This window comes from Thrips palmi, unplaced genomic scaffold (assembly GCF_012932325.1).
Source record: "Thrips palmi isolate BJ-2018 unplaced genomic scaffold, TpBJ-2018v1 HiC_scaffold_17, whole genome shotgun sequence".
Classification (NCBI taxonomy): domain Eukaryota; kingdom Metazoa; phylum Arthropoda; class Insecta; order Thysanoptera; family Thripidae; genus Thrips; species Thrips palmi.
In genome coordinates, this window is record NW_023144626.1 from 13,979,741 (window position 1) to 13,998,979 (window position 19,239).

Here is a 19,239-nt window from a genome sequence, read left to right on the forward strand (position 1 = left end):
GGCCTGCGCAGGCCGACCGGCCCGGCCTAGCGGCTGGGTGATCGGCCGGCGCCAGGCCGCGGACAGTCAAGCGGCCTGTACTCGGCCGCCTGCTGTGCGTCGGAAAGTGACGTCACGTGCTAACCCCCTCTCCACCGGCCAGTACCTGGCCGCTCGGTCTGTCGAAGGCCGGCTCGGGCCTAGCCAGCTAGGAGCTAGGGCGCGCTGCACACACGTCCCGCCCGCACCCGCACCGCACCGCACCTCGCACCCGCCCGCGCTGCGCGCGGCCGCGGCGCCGCCCTGCGTGAGCGCCAGCCCCCCCCCCCTCCCCCCGCCCCTTTGAACGCCAAAAGGGGCAATTTTGAAAATGTGCCTAAAGCTCGTGCCAGGAATTGTATCGTGCTTTCTTCAAATCAGGGTGGGAAAAGATCAGAGTCCTCGTAACAAAAATTAAATTTATTGTCAATAACTTAACAAAACTTAAAGTCTATTTTTGACTAGTTGAAAGAAACAGAAATAAAGCTACGTCACATCTCATTACTCATCGTCCAGCAACAGCACGTCAAGTCCAAATTTACGGATGAAATCGTTTAGGAATAAATAATCATCCACGGTTTCCGAAGCCAAGCAAGTCTTCTTCGGGCTGATGAGATTTCCCGCGTGGCTGAACACCCGTTCCACGGGTGCACTTGCTGCCGACGTCGCAAGTATCATTCTTGCCACCCGGCTTAGCTGAGGGAAGATTGGCGCCTGCATACAAAATGTGGTTACAATTAGAGCTGCGTTCGTGATGCTGCAGGAAGACAGTTTCCAAGCGCAGATCCAGGGGTGGGGGAATTGCCCCCCTGGCCCATAGAAAGCCACCTGATCTGATAGGGGCAGCAAGGCAACATTTTGCCCCTGTGGGTAGGCTATTTTGCCCCCCTCTCAGGCCAGCTCTGGATCCGTCACTGAACATTACTGTTGCTCACCTTGGCTTTCCACCATTGCAGCACGTTGCTAGACCGTACAGTGACATCCTGCATTAGGAGGTACTGCCCCACTTCATCTGCGATCTGCTGTTGCTCCTGGTCGTCTGGCACCAGACTATCATACTCATCGTCGCTGTCCTTCCGACGGATACGGCGCCTTCGTTTTGAGGGACTTGGCTGGTCTGCGCCAGTGGCGGTGACAGTCACGCCTTTTCGCCGTGCTATGCATGCAGCCTGTACCTCACAAAGACGGCGAACTTCTGCCAAAACCTGAAAGAAATTGAGGAAAAAAATAGAAACGCTGTCGGCGTCTGTGAAAAAAAAAAAAAGATTTTCTACCAGTTGCCTACCTCTGTTTTCTCGTGCTCAGACATATTTGGGAGGGAGGCAAATTTCGGCCAGAAAAAAAGCCCCATCTTATGCCGCAAGGAAATGTTGGGCGCTACTTTGCGCTCCAGTTCTTTCAGCAACGTGGCCCTAAACACCATAATGTCCTGGGAGTCCTCCTGCTTTGGCTGCAGATGCTTCCTTAGCGTGGTGAACCGGGGAATTACATGGTGGATAGTGGGTACTTTCGATGCCTCCAGCACTTTAATGGCACTCTGAATAGGGCGCAGAAGTTCAATGATGTGGAGCATCAATGTCGTTTCTTCTTCAGTGAGAGCAAGGATAGCTTTGTCCTTTGAAGAAAGAATCTCATTAACCTTGAAAAAACCAAAAAGAAAAAACAGTTTAAAAAAAAAACTTCAAACGCGATCAGCAAACTCAATAGTGTGCTCAGTACACTCCCCTGAGCGTGTACTGGCGAGCATACGTTCAGGGGAGTGTACTGACTTCACCGGAGTTTGTTGACAAGTGGTCACCTGATAGAAAATTCGGCGAATTAAAAACTTTCGTACCTGGATCACTTTAGCAAGTGAGGGTGGGTCTTGGGTATTTTCGTCATCGGGCCAGATGAAGAAAGAGCGCATCATGGTAAGCACCGACATCCACCTAGTGTCCACCTCCTGTTTCAAAGTGCCGCCCACCAGGCGCTCATTTGCTCCGGAATTCTTGATGAAATTGGCTACATCCTTACATTTCTTGATAAGATTCAGGATTTTCAAAATTGGTACCAATAGAGTGTGGATGTGAGCTTTCACTGTGGATTTCAGTTGGGAGTCAGTCTGGGCGTGAGTGGTAAGGGTGACCACTTTCTTGAGGTGCGAGGCATGAAACTCTTTTCCCTTCCTGGTCCCCAGTTTCTCAATGGGTTCAACTACCGAAATCAAGTCTTGCAAATCTTTACAAGAAATTGAAGCAAGAATATCACCATGCCCCAAAAGTTCCAACGCCTTCTTCACCTGAAAATAAAAGAAAAATATTTCAAGAAAAAAGGAGAGCTGCACTGCACTACACTGCTGCGGTGCTGCGATTGGCGGTGGCGGGTCCAGCGCGGCGGGTGCGAGAGAGACAGAAACGTCTTCCAAATACTGGCGTTTCCGTCGCTCTGTCTCTCTCGCACCGAGGGGCTGTGCTGCGCGGCGCCCCGCGCCCCGGTGCGGGTGCGAGAGAGATAGAGCGACAGAAACGTCTTCCAAATACTGGCGTTTCCGTCGCTCTGTCTCTCTCGCGCCGAGGGGCTGTGCTGCGCGGCGCCCCGCGCCCACGCCCCCCGGTGGCGGGTGCGAGAGAGATAGAGCGACAGAAACGTTCTGTTTGAATCTGACTTCCGCACCGTCACCGTCCCTCTGTTCGTTTCAGAAAACGGCAAATTAGCGAGGCGACTTACCGCATTGAAGTTAGCCTTCACGGACTTTAACATTGGGAGGCATGATTTGAAGATCCTTTGGGACAGACGGTGTGTGCGCGGGGGAGGCTGCAACTTTTTCTTGAGCCCGGTCAGAGGTCTCTGACGGGAAGACTTAAGTACCTGGACGCCTCTTGTCACGGCCTCCACCACAGTGCCTCCCACACTACCATAGAGATCAATTTTGGTGAGAATTGGGGTCAATGATTTCTTCACAGTGAGATGGAGGGCGTGGTCCATACAGTAGTCGCGGCTCCTATCTGCAAGGGCCGCCACAATGTCCGCCCCGTCGTCGGTTACCTCGTGTACCTTATCAAAAAGGAAGAAAACATTAATAAATAGGCTGGGCTCGGGCCATGACAAAACTATCTCACTCCCACAGTCTCTCTCTCTCTGTCTCTCTCTCTCTCTTTCTCACAAACACACACACTCACTCTCACACACACACTCACTCTCACTCACTCTGTCTCTCTCACTCACTCACTCTGTCTCACTCACTCTGTCTCTCTCACTCACTCACTCTGTCTCTCTCACTCACTCACTCTGTCTCTCTCACTCACTCACTCTGTCTCTCTCACTCACTCGCTCTGTCTCTCTCACTCACTCTGTCTCTCTCACTCACTCACTCTGTCTCTCTCACTCACTCACTCTGTCTCGCACACACACTCACTCACTCTCACTACTCAGTCCTACTCTGTCTCACTCACTCACCTTTTCACCAGGCAACTGAAGCCTGGCAAAGTTGGAGTCAATGGCTTCACGAATTACCGCCGACGTGACTTTTTCCGCGTCACAGTGTGTGGTGAAAAGAACATGGTCGTTTAGTTCAAAGTCCTCGTTGATGGTGGAGAGGGTCTGGCAGTAGAACTTTCGTTTTCGGAGGCCACCACCGTCCCATCCATCCACTGAACCAGACGCCAGACCGTCCTCCACATCTTCTCTCAATTTCTCGACAAGGTATGCCCTTCCCTTGTCTGCGAGGGCCTTTACCACGGTGGTGACTGTGTTGGCACACGGAACGATCTCGGCGGCCTTCACCAAGCCGCACTCCGCGCCAATCTTGATGGCTGCTTGGATCACTGTCACAAACGCCAGATGTTCGACAAGAGTGGGCGTAATGAATTTAGCTGAACATAATCCAGCCACACTGCGTTCGAACTCCTTTACTTGAGAGGTTGTCGGTGGGACCACAGGCCGAGGTCCTGGCGCTTCACACTTGTGGTCGGCCAGGTTGCCCCTCCCACTTGTTAACATTTTAACCTTGGCGCAGGGCCCGCGACACTTCACAAATTTAATTTTCTCTCCGGCCTCGTCAACCACCCGCGCGAAGTTCTTCCAGGCCGGGCTCTGCGTTGGGATACCCTCATCTATCAACATGAGGGTGTACTCGCCACTGGGTCATTCCATATAAGATTTACATGGATCTGGGTGACCTTTGACGATTTCGACCAAATTTGGCACGAAGGTAGCCCTAGTGGTCGGGAACATGCCCTCAAATTTTTAGGTCGATATCTCAAGTGGTTTCGTCAGAATCGGCATTTTAATTTTTTACTCTTAAAAATCTTGTAATTTCTTCAAAATGCCTCAAAAAGGTCATTTTTTATCGGATTTTCATGCGGTAAAGCTATTCTGACGTAAAATGCGACGAGGAATCCGAATATGCCCTCAGATTTGGTCTAGCGTGATAACCAGTGGAGTAAATTGCAAGAAACATGAAAATGAAGCCATATTTCACGAGCCTGCCTACCCTAGAATAAAATCCAAATCTGCACTTCCGAGCAGTTTAAATTGTAGTTCATTTTATGGGCTTTCCATATCTGTATTCAAAAATAGTGGGTGTGGCCCTCCCTTAGGAGCTGTAGGCCGCAATAAACAACTCTGCATTCAAATTTAAGCTAAGCAAAACACACATTTTTGAGCTTTATAGCTCAGGGTGATGAGCTACACGCATGCCGCTTATATCATTCGAAAGGGAATTTCAAGACGAATCCAACGGTACCAATATGAGCCCGATCGGGTCAGTGGATGCCAAACTTCGCAAAAATGCCGCTAAAACTCAAAATTTGCACTAGACGTTTTTCCAATTTAAAAAATAAGTAAACGGCAGCATTTCAACTTGTCAAATGTGTACTCATTTACTCGAAATTTCATAAGCTTTCGATTGGTATATAGAAAAAGTTGGGTTTCGGCCTCTAAACACAAGAATTCTCAGTTTTACTGAAGCTGTGCGCGCGAATCGGCCAAGACGCCCCGTGAAGGTAGGCAGCCAATCCGGCGCGCAGTCTTCCCGTCTCTCTAGGGATGTTTAGCTGTACCCGTACTACCCCTCACCCTACCCCGCTCCCCTCCCGCAATCAGCCCTGATGCAATTGGCCAAAATAGGTGTTCATCCACTCAGGATGACCCCCTGAGTCGCCCTGCAATTTTTTTTGGCACCTCCAAACCGTTCAGATTTTATAGCCATTTGAAACTTTTGTCAACTTTGAATGTTGCAATCCTTGGCTACTTGGAATGTGTAGTCAGAAAGAGACCAGCCAGGTTTCATTAACTTACCAACAGACCATTGGTATCCACAGAAGTAATAAAATTTGGAAAAAAGATGAAAAACTGATGAAAACTTCACAAAAGTAGAGCTTTTAAAATTGGTGGTCCTTCGATTTTGATAATACTTGGTTCAGAACTCACCTACCCTTAGTCGAACAAGCCTACAAAATTTTAACTGTGGCCCAGCTATCTAACTATTGATCGGTCCACATTTTATACCTGAAGACCTTATTTTGGTATCGTAACTTGAACGGCATGAGACAAGAGTGCTCGTATTAAATCTTGGAATCTTTTTTGAGCTATAATCAATGTGCTGAAATCTTGATCAGGTTTTTGAATAAAGCAAGGAGAAAATTTAGTCTGGAAAGGTTACTTCCATATGTCAGAAATGGTCTGCGTAGATATTTTTTACTCATTATCTCCAAAATATCAACGTAGAGGCTTAACAATTAAAAATATGTCTCAGGACTAGAAATGCCTTATTTTAATGAATGTTTGAGGTCATATCTGAGCTCATGTGGTTCTAAGATTCAATACGAGCACTCTTGTCTTATGCCGTTCAAGTTACGATACCAAAATAAGGTCTTCAGGTATAAAATGTGGAGAATTTTGGAGATAATGCGTAAAATATATCTACGCAGACCATTTCTGACATATGGAAGTAACCTTTCCAGACTCCAGATCAAGATTTCAACACATTGATTATAGCTCAAAAGTGATTCCAAGATTTAATACGAGCACTCTTGTCTCATGCCGTTCAAGTTACGATACCAAAATAAGGTCTTCCGGTATAAAATGTGGACCGATCAATAGTTAGATAGCTGGGCCATAGTTAAAATTTTGTAGACTTGTTCGACTAAGGGTAGGTGAGTTCTGAACCAAGTATTATCAAAATCGAAGGACCACCAATTTTAAAAGCTCTACTTTTGTGAAGTTTTCATCAGTTTTTCATCTCTTTCCAAATTTTATTACTTCTGTGGATACCAATCTGACTACACATTCCAAGTAGCCAAGGATTGCAACATTCAAAGTTGACAAAAGTTTCAAATGGCTATAAAATCTGAACGGTTTGGAGTTGCCAAAAAAAAATTGCAGGGCGACTCAGGGGGTTATCCTGAGTGGATGAACACCTATTTTGGCCAATTGCATCAGGGCAGATTGCGGGAGGGGAGCGGGGTAGGGTGAGGGGTAGTACGGGTACAGCTAAACATCCCTAGAGAGACGGGAAGACTGCGCGCCGGATTGGCTGCCTACCTTCACGGGGCGCCTTGGCCGATTCGCGCGCACAGCTTCAGTAAAATTGAGAATTCTTGTGTTTAGAGGCCGAAACCCAACTTTTTCTATATACCAATCGAAAGCTTATGAAATTTCGAGTAAATGACAAGTTGAAATGTTAAATTGGAAAGTGCAAATGTTTTAGCGGTATTTTTGCGACGTTTGGCATCCACTGACCCGATCGGGCTCATATTGGTACCGTTGGATTTGTCTTGAAATTCCCTTTCGAACGATATAAGCGGCATGCGTGTAGCTCATCACCCTGAGCTATAAAGCTCAAAAAAGTGTGTTTTGCTTAGCTTAAATTTGAATGCAGAGTTGTTTATTGCGGCCTACAGCTCCTAAGGGAGGGCCACACCCACTATTTTTGAATACAGATATGGAAAGCCCATAAAATGAACTACAATTTAAACTGCTCGGAAGTGCAGATTTGGATTTTATTCTAGGGTAGGCAGGCTCGTGAAATATGGCTTCATTTTCATGTTTTTTGCAATTTACTCCACTGGTAATCACGCTAGACCAAATCTGAGGGCATATTCGGATTCCTCGTCGCATTTTACGTCAGAATAGCTTTACCGCATGAAAATCCGATAAAAAATGACCTTTTTGAGGCATTTTGAAGAAATTACAAGATTTTTAAGAGTAAAATATTAAAATGCCGATTCTGACGAAACCACTTGAGATATCGACCTAAAAATTTGTGGGCATGTTCCCGACCACTAGGGCTACCTTCGTGCCAAATTTGGTCGAAATCGTCAAAGGTCACCCAGATCCATGTAAATCTTATATGGAATGACCCCACTGTTGATCTTGGCGGCGACCCGTTCCTTCTCGGCCATGTCCGCGGCATACTTCGCCTCTCGGCTTCCCAGGCCACTAGCAGCTGGAGCAGGGCGGGGGCCAGGGCCGGGGCCAGGGCCGGGGCCAGGGGCTCGGCCAGCTTGGCCTCCTACAAGATCACCGTCACGTCCCTCTCCCTCCATCGTCACAGGTGTGGGTCAGTGTGTGCGCGCCGGGAAACTTGCGGAACTAAACGAGCCGGGCGGCGCGCCGGTCGGTGCGTGCAGCGCGGAGGATGCGGGGGGAGGCAGGGCGGGGAAGCAAAGCAGACAGCAGCGGTGTTGACAAACCAACAATCCGACTACTCTAGGTCAGTTAGAACAATAAAATATTTTTTTCCCACTTTTCGATCTTCCATTACACTGTGCTACGGCCAGCAGCCGGCCGAACGTTCGGCTGCTGGCCGTAGGTGACCAGCCGGCCAGGCATCGGCCGCCTCGGCCCAGGCGGACCGGCGAAACACCGGCCTGGGCAGAGGCCGAGGGGGTAAACACTTCAAGAAATCGTGTACAGACTACTCGGTATTACGCTGTATTACTGAGGTATTACACGTGTATTACGGCCTTAAAATGCAAAAATTTGGCACATTTGACCCGAAAAAGGTATTACGACCCCGTGTATTACGCGTAATACACGGTTTTTGTGTACAGGGTATTACGCGAGTGGTTACCCCCTCGGCAGAGGCCGCGTGCGGCCGGCTGCCGGCCGGCGGTCTCCCGCAGACGCCGGCAGAGCTGATTGGCTTCGGTCGTCATTCGTGCATTTCCGACACTGTCTCACTCCAATTCCCGATCCCGTGCGGCCAGCGAGGAGGCCCCTCGGCCTGGCGCGGTCGGTCTGAATGGGCGTTTTTTGAGAGCTCTGTCTGTCTGCTTTTTTCACTGCGTATGGTCATTTTATGATGTTCTCTAGCAAAAGAAATGATTTTCTAGTAATAGCTGGGCATGTAGAGCTAAAAATCGCGAAAAACATGAAAATATTGTAGGGGCACAAAAATAACAAAATTTGTCAAAATAGGAATAATTTTCCAATTAAATTTACGAAAGAAAAACCTTTGAAGCCAGAAAAGTCTGGCCGACCTCGCTACAGCGTTGCGACCATAACAAAAGTTGTAGGCCTTGTCCTTGGCGTTCAGAATCTGTTGAGAAAAGTTGCCCGTTTGAAAAAAATGTCGCTTTTACAGGCAAAAAACGTGTAAAAAATGGCAGATTTTGGTACAATATAATCATGTTTTTCGCGATTTTTAGCTCTATATGCCCAGCTATTACTTGGAAATCATTTCTTTTGCTAGAGAACATCATAAAATGACCATATGCAGTGAAAAAAGCAGACAGATCGGAAAATTATTTTAAGTCGCGCGATGTCGCATTTTTTGGCGTTTCGCGCCACTGTGCAGCGAGCGTTGTTTTGAATCGTCGTTTGTGTTTTGGGATTTATTGTGTGGAATGATGGCGTCCCGATCGAGAAGAGGGTGCAGGCTCACCTACCTTTGAGCTAAGGAGACAGTCATTCATAGACCAGCTAGACTCTCTGTTTGACGTAGCTCATCATGAAGCTACAAGCCAGCACCGACAAGCCAGTGCAACCTCTTCTTCCGTCGGGACGGCATCATTCCACACCATAAATCGGGGGCGTTCTATTTCGCTCGCGCTTATGTAACCGAAACTGACCGTGTGGCGTGCTCACTTGTCTTCACCCCTACGTAATTTTTCACGCTCTATCGATCTGTGATGTCAGATTATCAAAAAACACAACATTTGCACAACTTTTGCAGCTTTTTATGAAATTTTTGACTTATTTTTATCGTTTTGGGTGCCGATTTGAGGGTCTAGATGGGCTCAGGAGGGGCGGGTGTCCTACAGAACGACGTCACGGGGTCACTAGAAGTCCAACTAAGGAGAGGGGGTGGGGCTGGGTGTGGTGTGGTGGTAGGGCATATTTAAAAAATCGAGAAAAATGGCAAAAAACGTGTTTTTGCCGATGCGCGACGTCTAAATTCTGTTCAAAAATTCTGAAAAAAATCATGGAGTCCTTTTTTTGCATAAGGAACTTAAGTCCGGGGTGAGAGGTAGCATTTTCAAACATCGAATTTTTCGTGGGACAGTCTAGGCTGCACCCTTGTCTAAGTCCTCTTGCTCTCACCACGGCATTGGGTAGCGGCTGCCGCCATCGCACCTGGGTGAAGTCCCTCAGAGCTAGCGCGCGCACCCAGTTGACCAGGAAGGAGGAGATGCCTAGCTCTCCTGAATGAGATCTGAATGAGACGCGCAGGCTCCACCTACGGGAAGGCTGCCCTGATGTCCAAGGACAAGACGTGCACCTCCGCCCCGGCATTATAGTGCTCCTCGAGTATGCGGCGCGCTGTGAAAATATGGTCAAAGGTCGACCGTCCAGCCTGGAATCCCGTCTGGTATACCGGGAGCGGGGGGAGCCTCTGTTGCAGCAAGTACAGGACGTGCTTCGCCACCAGTTTATAGATGGCGTTGCACATCGTAAGCACTCTGTACTGCGCAGTCTCCCTTGCTCCGGCTACCTTTGGGATTGGGACTTGGACGGACTGCACCCACTCCATAGGGATGGTGTAGGCCCTCCAATACGCCGCGATGGTCTTCTCCAGCTCCACGTAGAAGGCCATGGGAGCGTGGATCAGCAGCTCGGAGTTCACACCGGCCTGCCCGGGGGAGGAGCGGCGCGGCAGAGAGGCTGCATACCCAGCCAGCTGAGCCGCGGTTGGAGGAGGTCTGCACTGCAAATCCAAGTGTAGGACAGGTCGACACTTTAAGGCGTAGACCAGTTTGTCCTACGCTTGCAAGTGTCGACCAGCTGTGTGCGACGCTTTGAAGTGTCGACCACACTCTGTCTGACGCCTGCATGTGTTGGACACTGTTTGTCCTACGGCAAATTACACTGAGTATATAGGAATATTGTGGCCCCACACTTCGGTCGTCGGACTTGCTGTGGTCGACACTTGCAGGCGTCGGACACTGAGTGGTCGACACTTCAAAGCGTCGGACACAAGTGGTCGACACTTGCAAGCGTAGGACAAACTGGTCTACGCTTTTAAAGTGTCGACCTGTCCTACACTTGGATTTGCAGTGTGGCTGCTCTTGAAGTGGAGGAGGAGGTTGGCCCGCGACCGCATCCATTTCGCGCTGCCAGTCCCGTAGGCTAGGCTAGGGTGGCCCACGCGAAAAAAAAAGTTTCAAAATCGAGAAGCGCCGCACGGAATCTTAAAGTTCGGCCCAAAATAAAATTTTTCCGCATTTTTTCGATTTTTTTGGAGCATTTTTAGGGGTCGCGCAACACGCTCAAAGTTTTTAAAAAAATAATGAATTTTAGTGAATAATATTTTTTGGTGCTGTAATTCGAGTTTTGGTCGTAAAGAGCAAAGCGAAACGCCGAATTGTTCGTATTGATGCCTAGAATAAGTTAAAAAATACTGCATACCGAATATGCACATGGCCTACTTTCCAGGGGCCAAAAACTGCAAAAAAATAGGGGGAAAATGCCGTATTTTCATCTTTGTAGGCAGATTTGATAACTTTCCCGCCGTCGGATCGTCTTCTCCTATGCGCCAATCGATTCCTCACACTGAGAGGACCCCTAGAAACACTTTGGACTATGCGAGTAAACGACTGCCTATTTTCTAGGGGCGATCAATTTAAAGAAACGTTCAAACATTGTATCTTTTTTCACCTTAAAGGGCCAGTTTGACACCTTTCTGGGCGTCCTATCGTCTTGCTCTGTGCGCCAATCGACTCCCCATGATGCGATAACCCCTTGAAACAACTTGGACGATGCGAGTAAACGAGTTCCTATGTTTCAGGGGTGAACAATTTAAAGAAACGTTCGAAATTAGCGTTTTTTTCACCTTTTGGGGTCAGTTTGACACCTTTCTAGGCGTCCTAGCGCCTTGTGCTATGCGCCAATCGATTCCCCATGATGAGAGAACCCTGGAACACAACTTTGATACTATGGGTTGAGGATTGGCTACCTGTCGGGTGCCATCAAATCAAGAAAAGCATGAAAGGGACCTCTTTTTAAGCCGTTTTGGCCGGTTTCGCACAATTTGCAGCCTTAACCGCCATCTGATCACGGCCAATCAGGTATTAACCGTTTCCTCCCATCGTCCAAGGTGTTTCTAGGGGTTCTCTCATCATGAAGAATCGATTGGCGGATAGAACAAGACGATAGGACGCCTAGAAAGGTGTCAAACTGACCCCAAAAGGTGAAAAAAACGCTTATTTCGAACGATTTTTTAAATTGTTCACCCCTGAAACATAGGAACTCGTTTACTCGCATCGTCCAAGTTGTTTCAAGGGGTTATCGCATCATGGGGAGTCGATTGGCGCACAGAGCAAGACGATAGGACGCCCAGAAAGGTGTCAAACTGGCCCTTTAAGGTGAAACAAGCTAGGGCCCGCCCTTCCGTCGAACCGAGTTGCCAGCTCCGCTTCGCTGCGCCGGCAACTCGGTTCGACAGGGGGCCCAGCTTGGCCTGCCGGCGGCCTTTCTCCGAGCCTTCGGCCCTCGCATCAGACCCACCTTGGCCAGTCGAAGGCGCGGGCCTTCGGCCCGCTCGCATCACACACATCGTGAGCGGGTAAAGCAAAGTTATCGATGTACCATCGTGACTTGGGCCCGCCCTTCTATTCACAATATGCAATAGTCCTTACAATTTTTACTCCAACTGTCCTTAGAATATGCCCGTTTCATTTGTCTCTTCGCCCTCATTCCGAAAATACCCATATTTGCCATGCTACTGCAACTCCTTGCAATAGAGGCACAGCAGGGGCGCAAAACGAGTCCGTCGCACTTTTTCCCATAACTCATGAAGGCGGGCTCCTGGACCCCCCTTCCGACCCCTCGTTGAAGAGGTCTTGCCAAGACCTATCCAAAACTTAAGTAAAAATTTTCAGTCGGTCGACTCCCTTTTTTCAAGATCCTGATGTGACTAATAGACGAAGTCGGGCTCCTGGACCCCCTTTCCGACCCCTCGTTGAAAAGGTCTTGCTGAGACCAATCGAAATCTGCAATAAATTTTTTTTAGTCGGCCGACCCCCTTTCATGAAGATCCTGATCTGGTCAACTTGTAAAAGCGGCCGATGGGGTCGGGACCAGGTCCATTCATCTTGTCTCGTCGCCCCGATTCCAAAAATACTCATATGTGCCCTGCTAGCACCAATAATGGCGGAAATCCCCCTCCCGCTCATGTAAACCATAATGCACCTGCAGCAGCCCTTGCGCGACCAGGACGGGATTTGCACCACCGGATTATTTGTTGGACGGTACTCCTGAAGGCCCTCCCCCTATTTTTTGAATAGAAGGGCTGGCCAAAAATGGAACACCATTAGAAAAGAAAGCTAACTAAAACAATACAAAGTCCTGCTTGAGGATTGGGTCACGAGTTCTTACAACTTTCAGACCAGTTTCCTATTCACTTGTAATTTGAGAACATAATAGAATTCCCCAACTTATTCTATGGACCACTAACAGGCCACAGGAATTCAACTCAACTACAAAATTTAACATCAAAAGTGTGGACTCAGTTTGAGCGTTCTACAAAAAGCGACAAAAAGGCTTATCAGGAGAGCTGCCGCCAACAAAGGCCCATCTAATTTGGAATCCTGAACAAAGGCCCAACCAACATTCAGGACAAAGCTGAGATTTTAATACCAAAGTCAAGAAAATTCTGGTATTGAAATCTCCACTTTGTCACCAATGTTGAGTGGGCCTGTTGGACAGCTAATTCCAGATCGACCTTTGCTGGTACAGTATAAGCTCGATTTAGTGTTAGTGACAGGTGCTTAAAATTTCATACGGTTACGCGAATTTCATTCGGTTACGCGGTATTCGTTACAGGTAGCGGTCAACAGGACAACGTTAATTTGGGCAACGCTAAATCGAACTTAGACTGTAGCTCTCCTGATAAGCCTCACCTGCTGAACTACAATGGGCACTTATTAATCCTCAGGGTCAATGATTGTTACACGCTGAGAAGCTTCATGCTGGTCCCAAGAATGTGAAGTGAGGGCCCTCAGTGCTTCAGCAATGTCTCCATTCAGGGCACTGATAACGGAGAGTTTCTCATCGTCGTCCGGGTAGCTGTGTGTACCCTTAGCGAAAATCTTGGTCCACATCACTACTGAGCGATTCTCACGTTTCGGGGTCACTCTACCAAAAATGTCCTGTCAATGCCGTTAATTTATTACCAGTTTTCACCGTAGGTCAATTCACAGCGTTTACTGTGATCTGCTCACGCGATTCACTGTGATCTTGTTCACGGTGTTCACTGTGATCTGGTTCACAGTAAACACTGTAAGTTTGACGCCGCTGAGCACCGAAGTGCGGCAAATCAGCCTCCAATTCACGGCGTTTACTGTGGCCAGATCACAGTGAACACTGTAACCGAGATCACAGTGAACGCCGTGAACTAGTTCACAGCAAACGTCGTGAATTGCATAACAGCAAACATTGGTAATAAATTAACGGCGTTGACCGGACATTTTTTGTAGAGTGGTAGTTTCGTTTCTTCTGACTCCTGTGCCCAAACGAGCGCAGATATCGACATGGGGTTTGTTTCTGATGTTAGGGAGGGCCATTGCCCACTAAACGCACACATTTCGAAAAGTTCTTGTTCGTTGGATTGGTCTACGTAGCGTTTGGAATACCCTAAATGTAACTTCCGTGATTGTCCAAAGAGAACATACTCGAACTTTCCGCCCCCAGTGTGGCGGTGTGGTTCGAAAATGCTGCCAACTGTCGATGGGGACTCGAAGCTTGGCATGTCTCGAGCTAATTTCAACCGAAGACCAATACGCCAGACTTCTTTCAAAGGTACTTATGCTGCAACGAAAAATGTCCTCCGTATATTCAATTTCACTACACAAATTTCGAAAAGGCAGCTCTGGACTTCTCCCCAAGCCAAACTTTTAACTTTCCATGACACAAGCCATCAAAGTGAAGTCCCTGGGATATAATTGCATGGGTCGCGGAAATCTAAGATGCTGTACACGGTCTCAAAGCGGGCTGGAGCATTATAAAATGGCGTGTATCAACAATTACCTGTAACTTCCGTGGCACCCTTTACCCAATGTTGCAGCAGCAGTAGGTGAAAAAAAATTCCGCTTAAATGTCGGCCTTAGAGTATCATTTGACCCTGGAACGACTTTTAAGCCACAGCAAGCCCGAGTCAGCCGTTAAAGCCGATTTTCACACTTTGTAACTTCCGTGATAACGTAATTTCCGTGATCAAAACACCCACTAAAACGTATGGGAATACCTTATGGCTCATGTTTTTAGGAAGATAGTACAAGGTCTTTACTATAAATACCATTTACATAACTCTAGTATCATCCAGGACCCCAATAATCAGAAAAACTTAATTGGATATTTCTCACTTTCGGCAAATCAGAGACGCCAAAACTACCCCGAAACGTGAGAATCGCTCTACTGTTCTTTCAAACATTTCTTGATCCCTCCTCATCATCCTGCCTGCTTCCACATTTAAAGGTGACATTGGGTTGGGGTCTCTCATCAGAGTCTGCATGCAGAGACAGGCTGTTTCCAAAGTATACGATGGGTACCTAAAAAGTGAAGCACTTATTAAACCAGGAACATGGGTGGAAGATAACTGCGAATGCGGAAACAAAATTATCAAATTCGTTGATACAAACTATTTATCATCAAGCATATCAACACAGACAACACCCTCTGGTCCTATGTTCGGGTGAAAGATGACAGTCTTGAAGAGAAACTGAGAAAAGGGAAAAAACTATGTTAATAAACTACTACACTTATTAAATCTTAAGTGAAAATATTTGAAAACATATACCTTACCTTAGGACTTTCATAGGGGTACTTCCTAGGAATATGCAATTCAACCTCAAACACCCCTGTTTCATACGGTGTCCCCACAGAGCCCGGAATCGCTACCACGATCTTCTTCAGGTTAGTTGCGTCGCGAAGCTCGAAATCCTCGCACTGCAGGACAGAGGACAAAGTAGTTTACTCCAAAGAACTGCAGGACTCTCGGAGATTCTGACTGAATGCTTGGAAAAAGGGTCTAAAGGATAAGGATTTTCACAAAAGTTTTCACAGAATCGTGGCTACTTACAGCTGCGAGAGCAGCGACGTCCCTGAGTACAATGTTAGGGTGATCCATGGTGCTAACAGCTAAACTGTCATTCGCTATGGGATTCCACGATTCACTCAGTTGAATGTGTTCAGTCTATGACATTTGTACACTTGTAACTAAAACCTTTATTGCTCGGGAACCATAGATGATAAATTGATAAACTCAACGGAAATAAAAAGCTGGAAGACTTCTTCGTTCGTTCTTTCCGTATAGGTACGCTGAATAGGATTTAAACCCGGACAAAAGGCCACTGTCACATGGTACACTAAGGCTGTCACATAGTGTACTACGTGGGTTACGAAGTGACACTTTGACTTGGCCCATTCAACTCGGGATAACTCAGCAACCAAAACAGATAAATTAGAAATCTCAACAGAAATCATACGGTGAAGAATCATTTTGTTCACATGTCTACTTATGGATGTAATGTGTTTGGTATTATTGGGTTGACGGGCATTTAACAAAAACCGTCACATGGTACCCCACCTTCCCTTACGAAACTTGGCCTGCCACCATTTTCTTCTTTTTTTATGACTAGAAAGAGGAAACCTAAGCCAGAACTAAGCAACCAATTTTACCATAAACAAGTCAGAAAGCGACATTTTTACGCTAAATTAGTCAAATTTAGAAAAATGCTAATATCTCTGGTTCTATTTGAGCTAGCCAACTTTCCTTTTAGGGTTGATAGGTCCTAGTGGTACCTATTGAACCCACGAAGTTTGAACCGAATCCGTGACCCAATCCCAGATCTCGGTCCACCTTGGAGTGGAGTTACTCACTATGCATAGCATAGCACACAATGTCACAAAATATTTGTGGAAGCATTCCACAGTTTTATTCTGGATGTGGCCCAAACAAATTTGTATAAATGTTCTTGGGTACAAGTATGTTGTTGGCAGTACAAAACTTCTGAAGAAGTTTGAAATTCCTGTTAATATTTATTGACTTGACCATTTGACAAAACAAAGGCTTGAATACTTTTAGTACAGAAACTTGGCTAGAAACAGTATAGGGCTCTACAACACTTTTGTCAACTGTACTATAGTTTTGCCGAAAGAACTGGCTCTGTTCATAACAGAATCCGTCTGCAATTTCAAAAAATGAAAATTCATGGAATACCTTGCACCAAATTAATACCTTGAACCCAGCACCAGCAAGCAACCGAGATGAGTGCTCAGAATCCATTAGGCTATCGTTGCCCTGTGCACAACTCCCAAACATATGTTGGCCACCTTCAATAAGGTAACATAAAGACTGCATACAGTCAAGAAACAGAGTAACCACTTTTGATCTTCAAGACAGGAAAGCAGTGTTATTTATCAGGACACAAAAGTGTAAAAAGATGCATTAAAGCTTAGCTTTAAAAAAGAAGAGCTCATTGAGAATGACTGAGCACAATTATCTACACTGTTAAAAAATTCTGAAAATTCAGACCGAAAGTGTCAGACTTGTCCGTCTGAATTTCGTTTTCAGACTAGAGTCCTAATATTTGGACCGCAGGTCTAAAAATACGGACCTTGTAGTCTGAAAAAAATTTCAGACGTGGCGGTCTGAAAATTCAGACTTGACAAGGATTAATAATTTGCCCCGCGAGTGTGAAAGTAGAATTCAGCGCCCGGTCTTAATTTTCTGCCCGACTCGTCTGACTCCCGCCCTCTCTCTCTACATACGCTGCCTTAATCGGACTGCCCCGAAGGTAGCACCTTGAGCCCCAGAGTAGCCCTCTTAATAGCGCTCGGGCAGCACCTTGACCAGCTAAGCTAGTAGGCCCGAAAGCGATCTAGTTTGTCTCGGACTTTTTCGGCTGAGTTCGTTCGGCACCGAGCAGCACCGAGCACCGAGCCGAGCCCAGTGCACCCAGAAAAAAGATTTCTTGAATCAAGTAAAATATATTTCTTGATTAAAAATACTTGATTATTTGTCTTGAATCAAGTACGCCGATTCTTGAATCAAGTGAACAACACACTTCTCCGTTTCAAGAGCATTATCGTCTCCACTCAACGATACTTAAGTCTCAACTGCAGCCCCAAGGTCAGTGATACCAACTTAGGGAACCGAAACTGATGTAAAATTAGGTTACCCCGACGGGTCTTGAACACGCACCCGTTGATGTTAGATGCGGCAACGCTATCCACTGCGCTATCGATGAGATGAGAAGAGTGCGGTCCGGCGCAGCCTCTTGGCGGACCACTCAGGGTCAGGGGGATAGTCGGCTTGCATCGACAGCAGAGGCGCCAACATCTGAACCGAAAAACGGAAGCTCACCCTGAGTGGTCCGCCATGCACTGTCAGAAAACTCCGTAAAAATACGGAAATTTAACGGAGACTGTCCATTTTTTTTAACGGAGATTTTTTTGAATTATGGATTTTCTCCGTAAAAGTATGGAAGTTACGTATTGTTGTGATGCTCAAGTAAACGCATTCCATGCGTTCACTTCACACACGGCTCCAGCAGACAACTCTCTGCCGATCTGCGCATAACGCTTCCCTCACTGCGCGCAGATGCGCATGCGACGAGCGCGCGCCCGCGCTGCCCCTGGTGGCCGGCGCGGTAACTACGACGGCCGGGCGGGCCGCCCGGCCTCGGCGACTCCACGGATCCGCGAGGCAGTTGCGCCGAGACCGAGCTAACGACTAGACCTACGTGCAACTTCTCCGAGACTCGCGCTACGCTAAATCTACTGTCTACAACTCGAAATACAACCACGTCTCTTTATCCGGACTATCTTTCCAATTCCTCCCCTTAAAGCCTCCAAGCCCGCACTTTTAACAGTATATAAATGAAATAGAAGCGAGGGGGTAAACACTCGGGGTTTTGGTGTACAGAATACTCCCTATTACGCGTATTACGGGTATTACGGATGTATTACGAGTATTACAGGTGTATTACGGGTATTACGTGTGTATTACGGGTATTACATGTGCATTACGGGTATTACAAGTGTATTGCGGGTATTACAGGTGTATTACGGGTGTATTACGGTGCTCATGGAATATCAACGGAACAGTTTCTATGTAAAAAAAACGTACCCGTAATACGCGTAATACAATAGTAATACGCGTAATGCACCCGTAATACACACGTAATACGCGTAATGCACCTGTAATACACACGTAATACGCGTAATGCACCCGTAATACCCGTAATACGCGTAATACAACCGAAATACACGTAATTCACCCGTAATACACGAAAAAGTGTGGGTGATAATGAAAAATTCTGTACCAATTATCTAGGAGGTCATTGTAGGGAGGTTATTTCACAGGGTCCATTGGGGGTATTACGCGCGTATTACAGGGCATTACGGGGTATTACGGGGTATTACTGGGTATTACAGGGTATTACAGGGTATTACAGAGTATTACAGAGTATTACAGGGTATTACAGGACAGCTTGTACAGGGTATTACACGAGTGTTTACCCCCTCGAATAGAAGCCTTACTTATCAAAAAGAACAGACTAGTTCACGTTATCGATGGGTTGGGTGACCTAGGTGTTCCAAGAGTACGCCTTCCCTAAAGCGACCTCGCCTTTGGGTTTCCGTCCATTCATCCGATCCTAATGGCATGTGGTCAAGTGGATCTTCAAACAGTTTTGGAGAATATCACTTTCGTCTATAAGGACACTGTTTGCATTAACATCGAAGGTGGAAGGAGGGAAGTAAACCGTTAAAATGCGTTTATTTCTGCAAAATGCGGTT

At 47.0% G+C, this 19,239-nt stretch overlaps 1 protein-coding gene and 1 long non-coding RNA gene across 3 annotated transcripts; both read right to left on the minus strand.

The window, feature by feature from the left end:
- Positions 1 to 376: 376 nt before the first annotated feature.
- Positions 377 to 4,194, minus strand: LOC117643631. 2 transcript variants are annotated; one of them, XM_034382622.1, is made up of 7 exons: positions 3,910 to 4,194; positions 3,454 to 3,821; positions 2,725 to 3,051; positions 1,853 to 2,296; positions 1,304 to 1,657; positions 954 to 1,223; positions 377 to 732 (listed from the first exon to the last, which is right to left on the minus strand). In XM_034382622.1, coding segments are annotated over exons 1-7 (1,977 nt in total). In that variant the 5' UTR covers positions 3,911 to 4,194; the 3' UTR covers positions 377 to 519. The 2 variants fall into 2 exon arrangements, with proteins under 2 accessions (XP_034238513.1, XP_034238512.1); XM_034382621.1 differs by having other exon boundaries at positions 3,454 to 4,194.
- A 10,576-nt stretch (positions 4,195 to 14,770) lies between these two features.
- LOC117643639 lies at positions 14,771 to 17,733 on the minus strand. Its single transcript, XR_004587635.1, has 3 exons — positions 15,241 to 17,733; positions 15,078 to 15,157; positions 14,771 to 14,987 (listed from the first exon to the last, which is right to left on the minus strand). It is a non-coding gene; the product is annotated as an uncharacterized LOC117643639 (long non-coding RNA).
- Between the last annotated feature and the right edge of the window lie 1,506 nt (positions 17,734 to 19,239).

What these genes read in the sequence shown, in the direction of transcription:
- LOC117643631 (XM_034382621.1), bottom strand. Translation starts at nt 4,119, where the DNA reads ATGTTGATAGATGAGGGTATCCCAACGCAGAGCCCGGCCTGGAAGAAC. An exon ending in TTCAGTTGCCTGGTGAAAAG is followed by an intron (nt 3,052 to 3,453) that starts GTGAGTGAGTGA and finishes CTTTTTGATAAG; the next exon opens with GTACACGAGGTAACCGACGA. An exon ending in TGCAATGGTGGAAAGCCAAG is followed by an intron (nt 733 to 953) that starts GTGAGCAACAGT and finishes TTTTGTATGCAG; the next exon opens with GCGCCAATCTTCCCTCAGCT.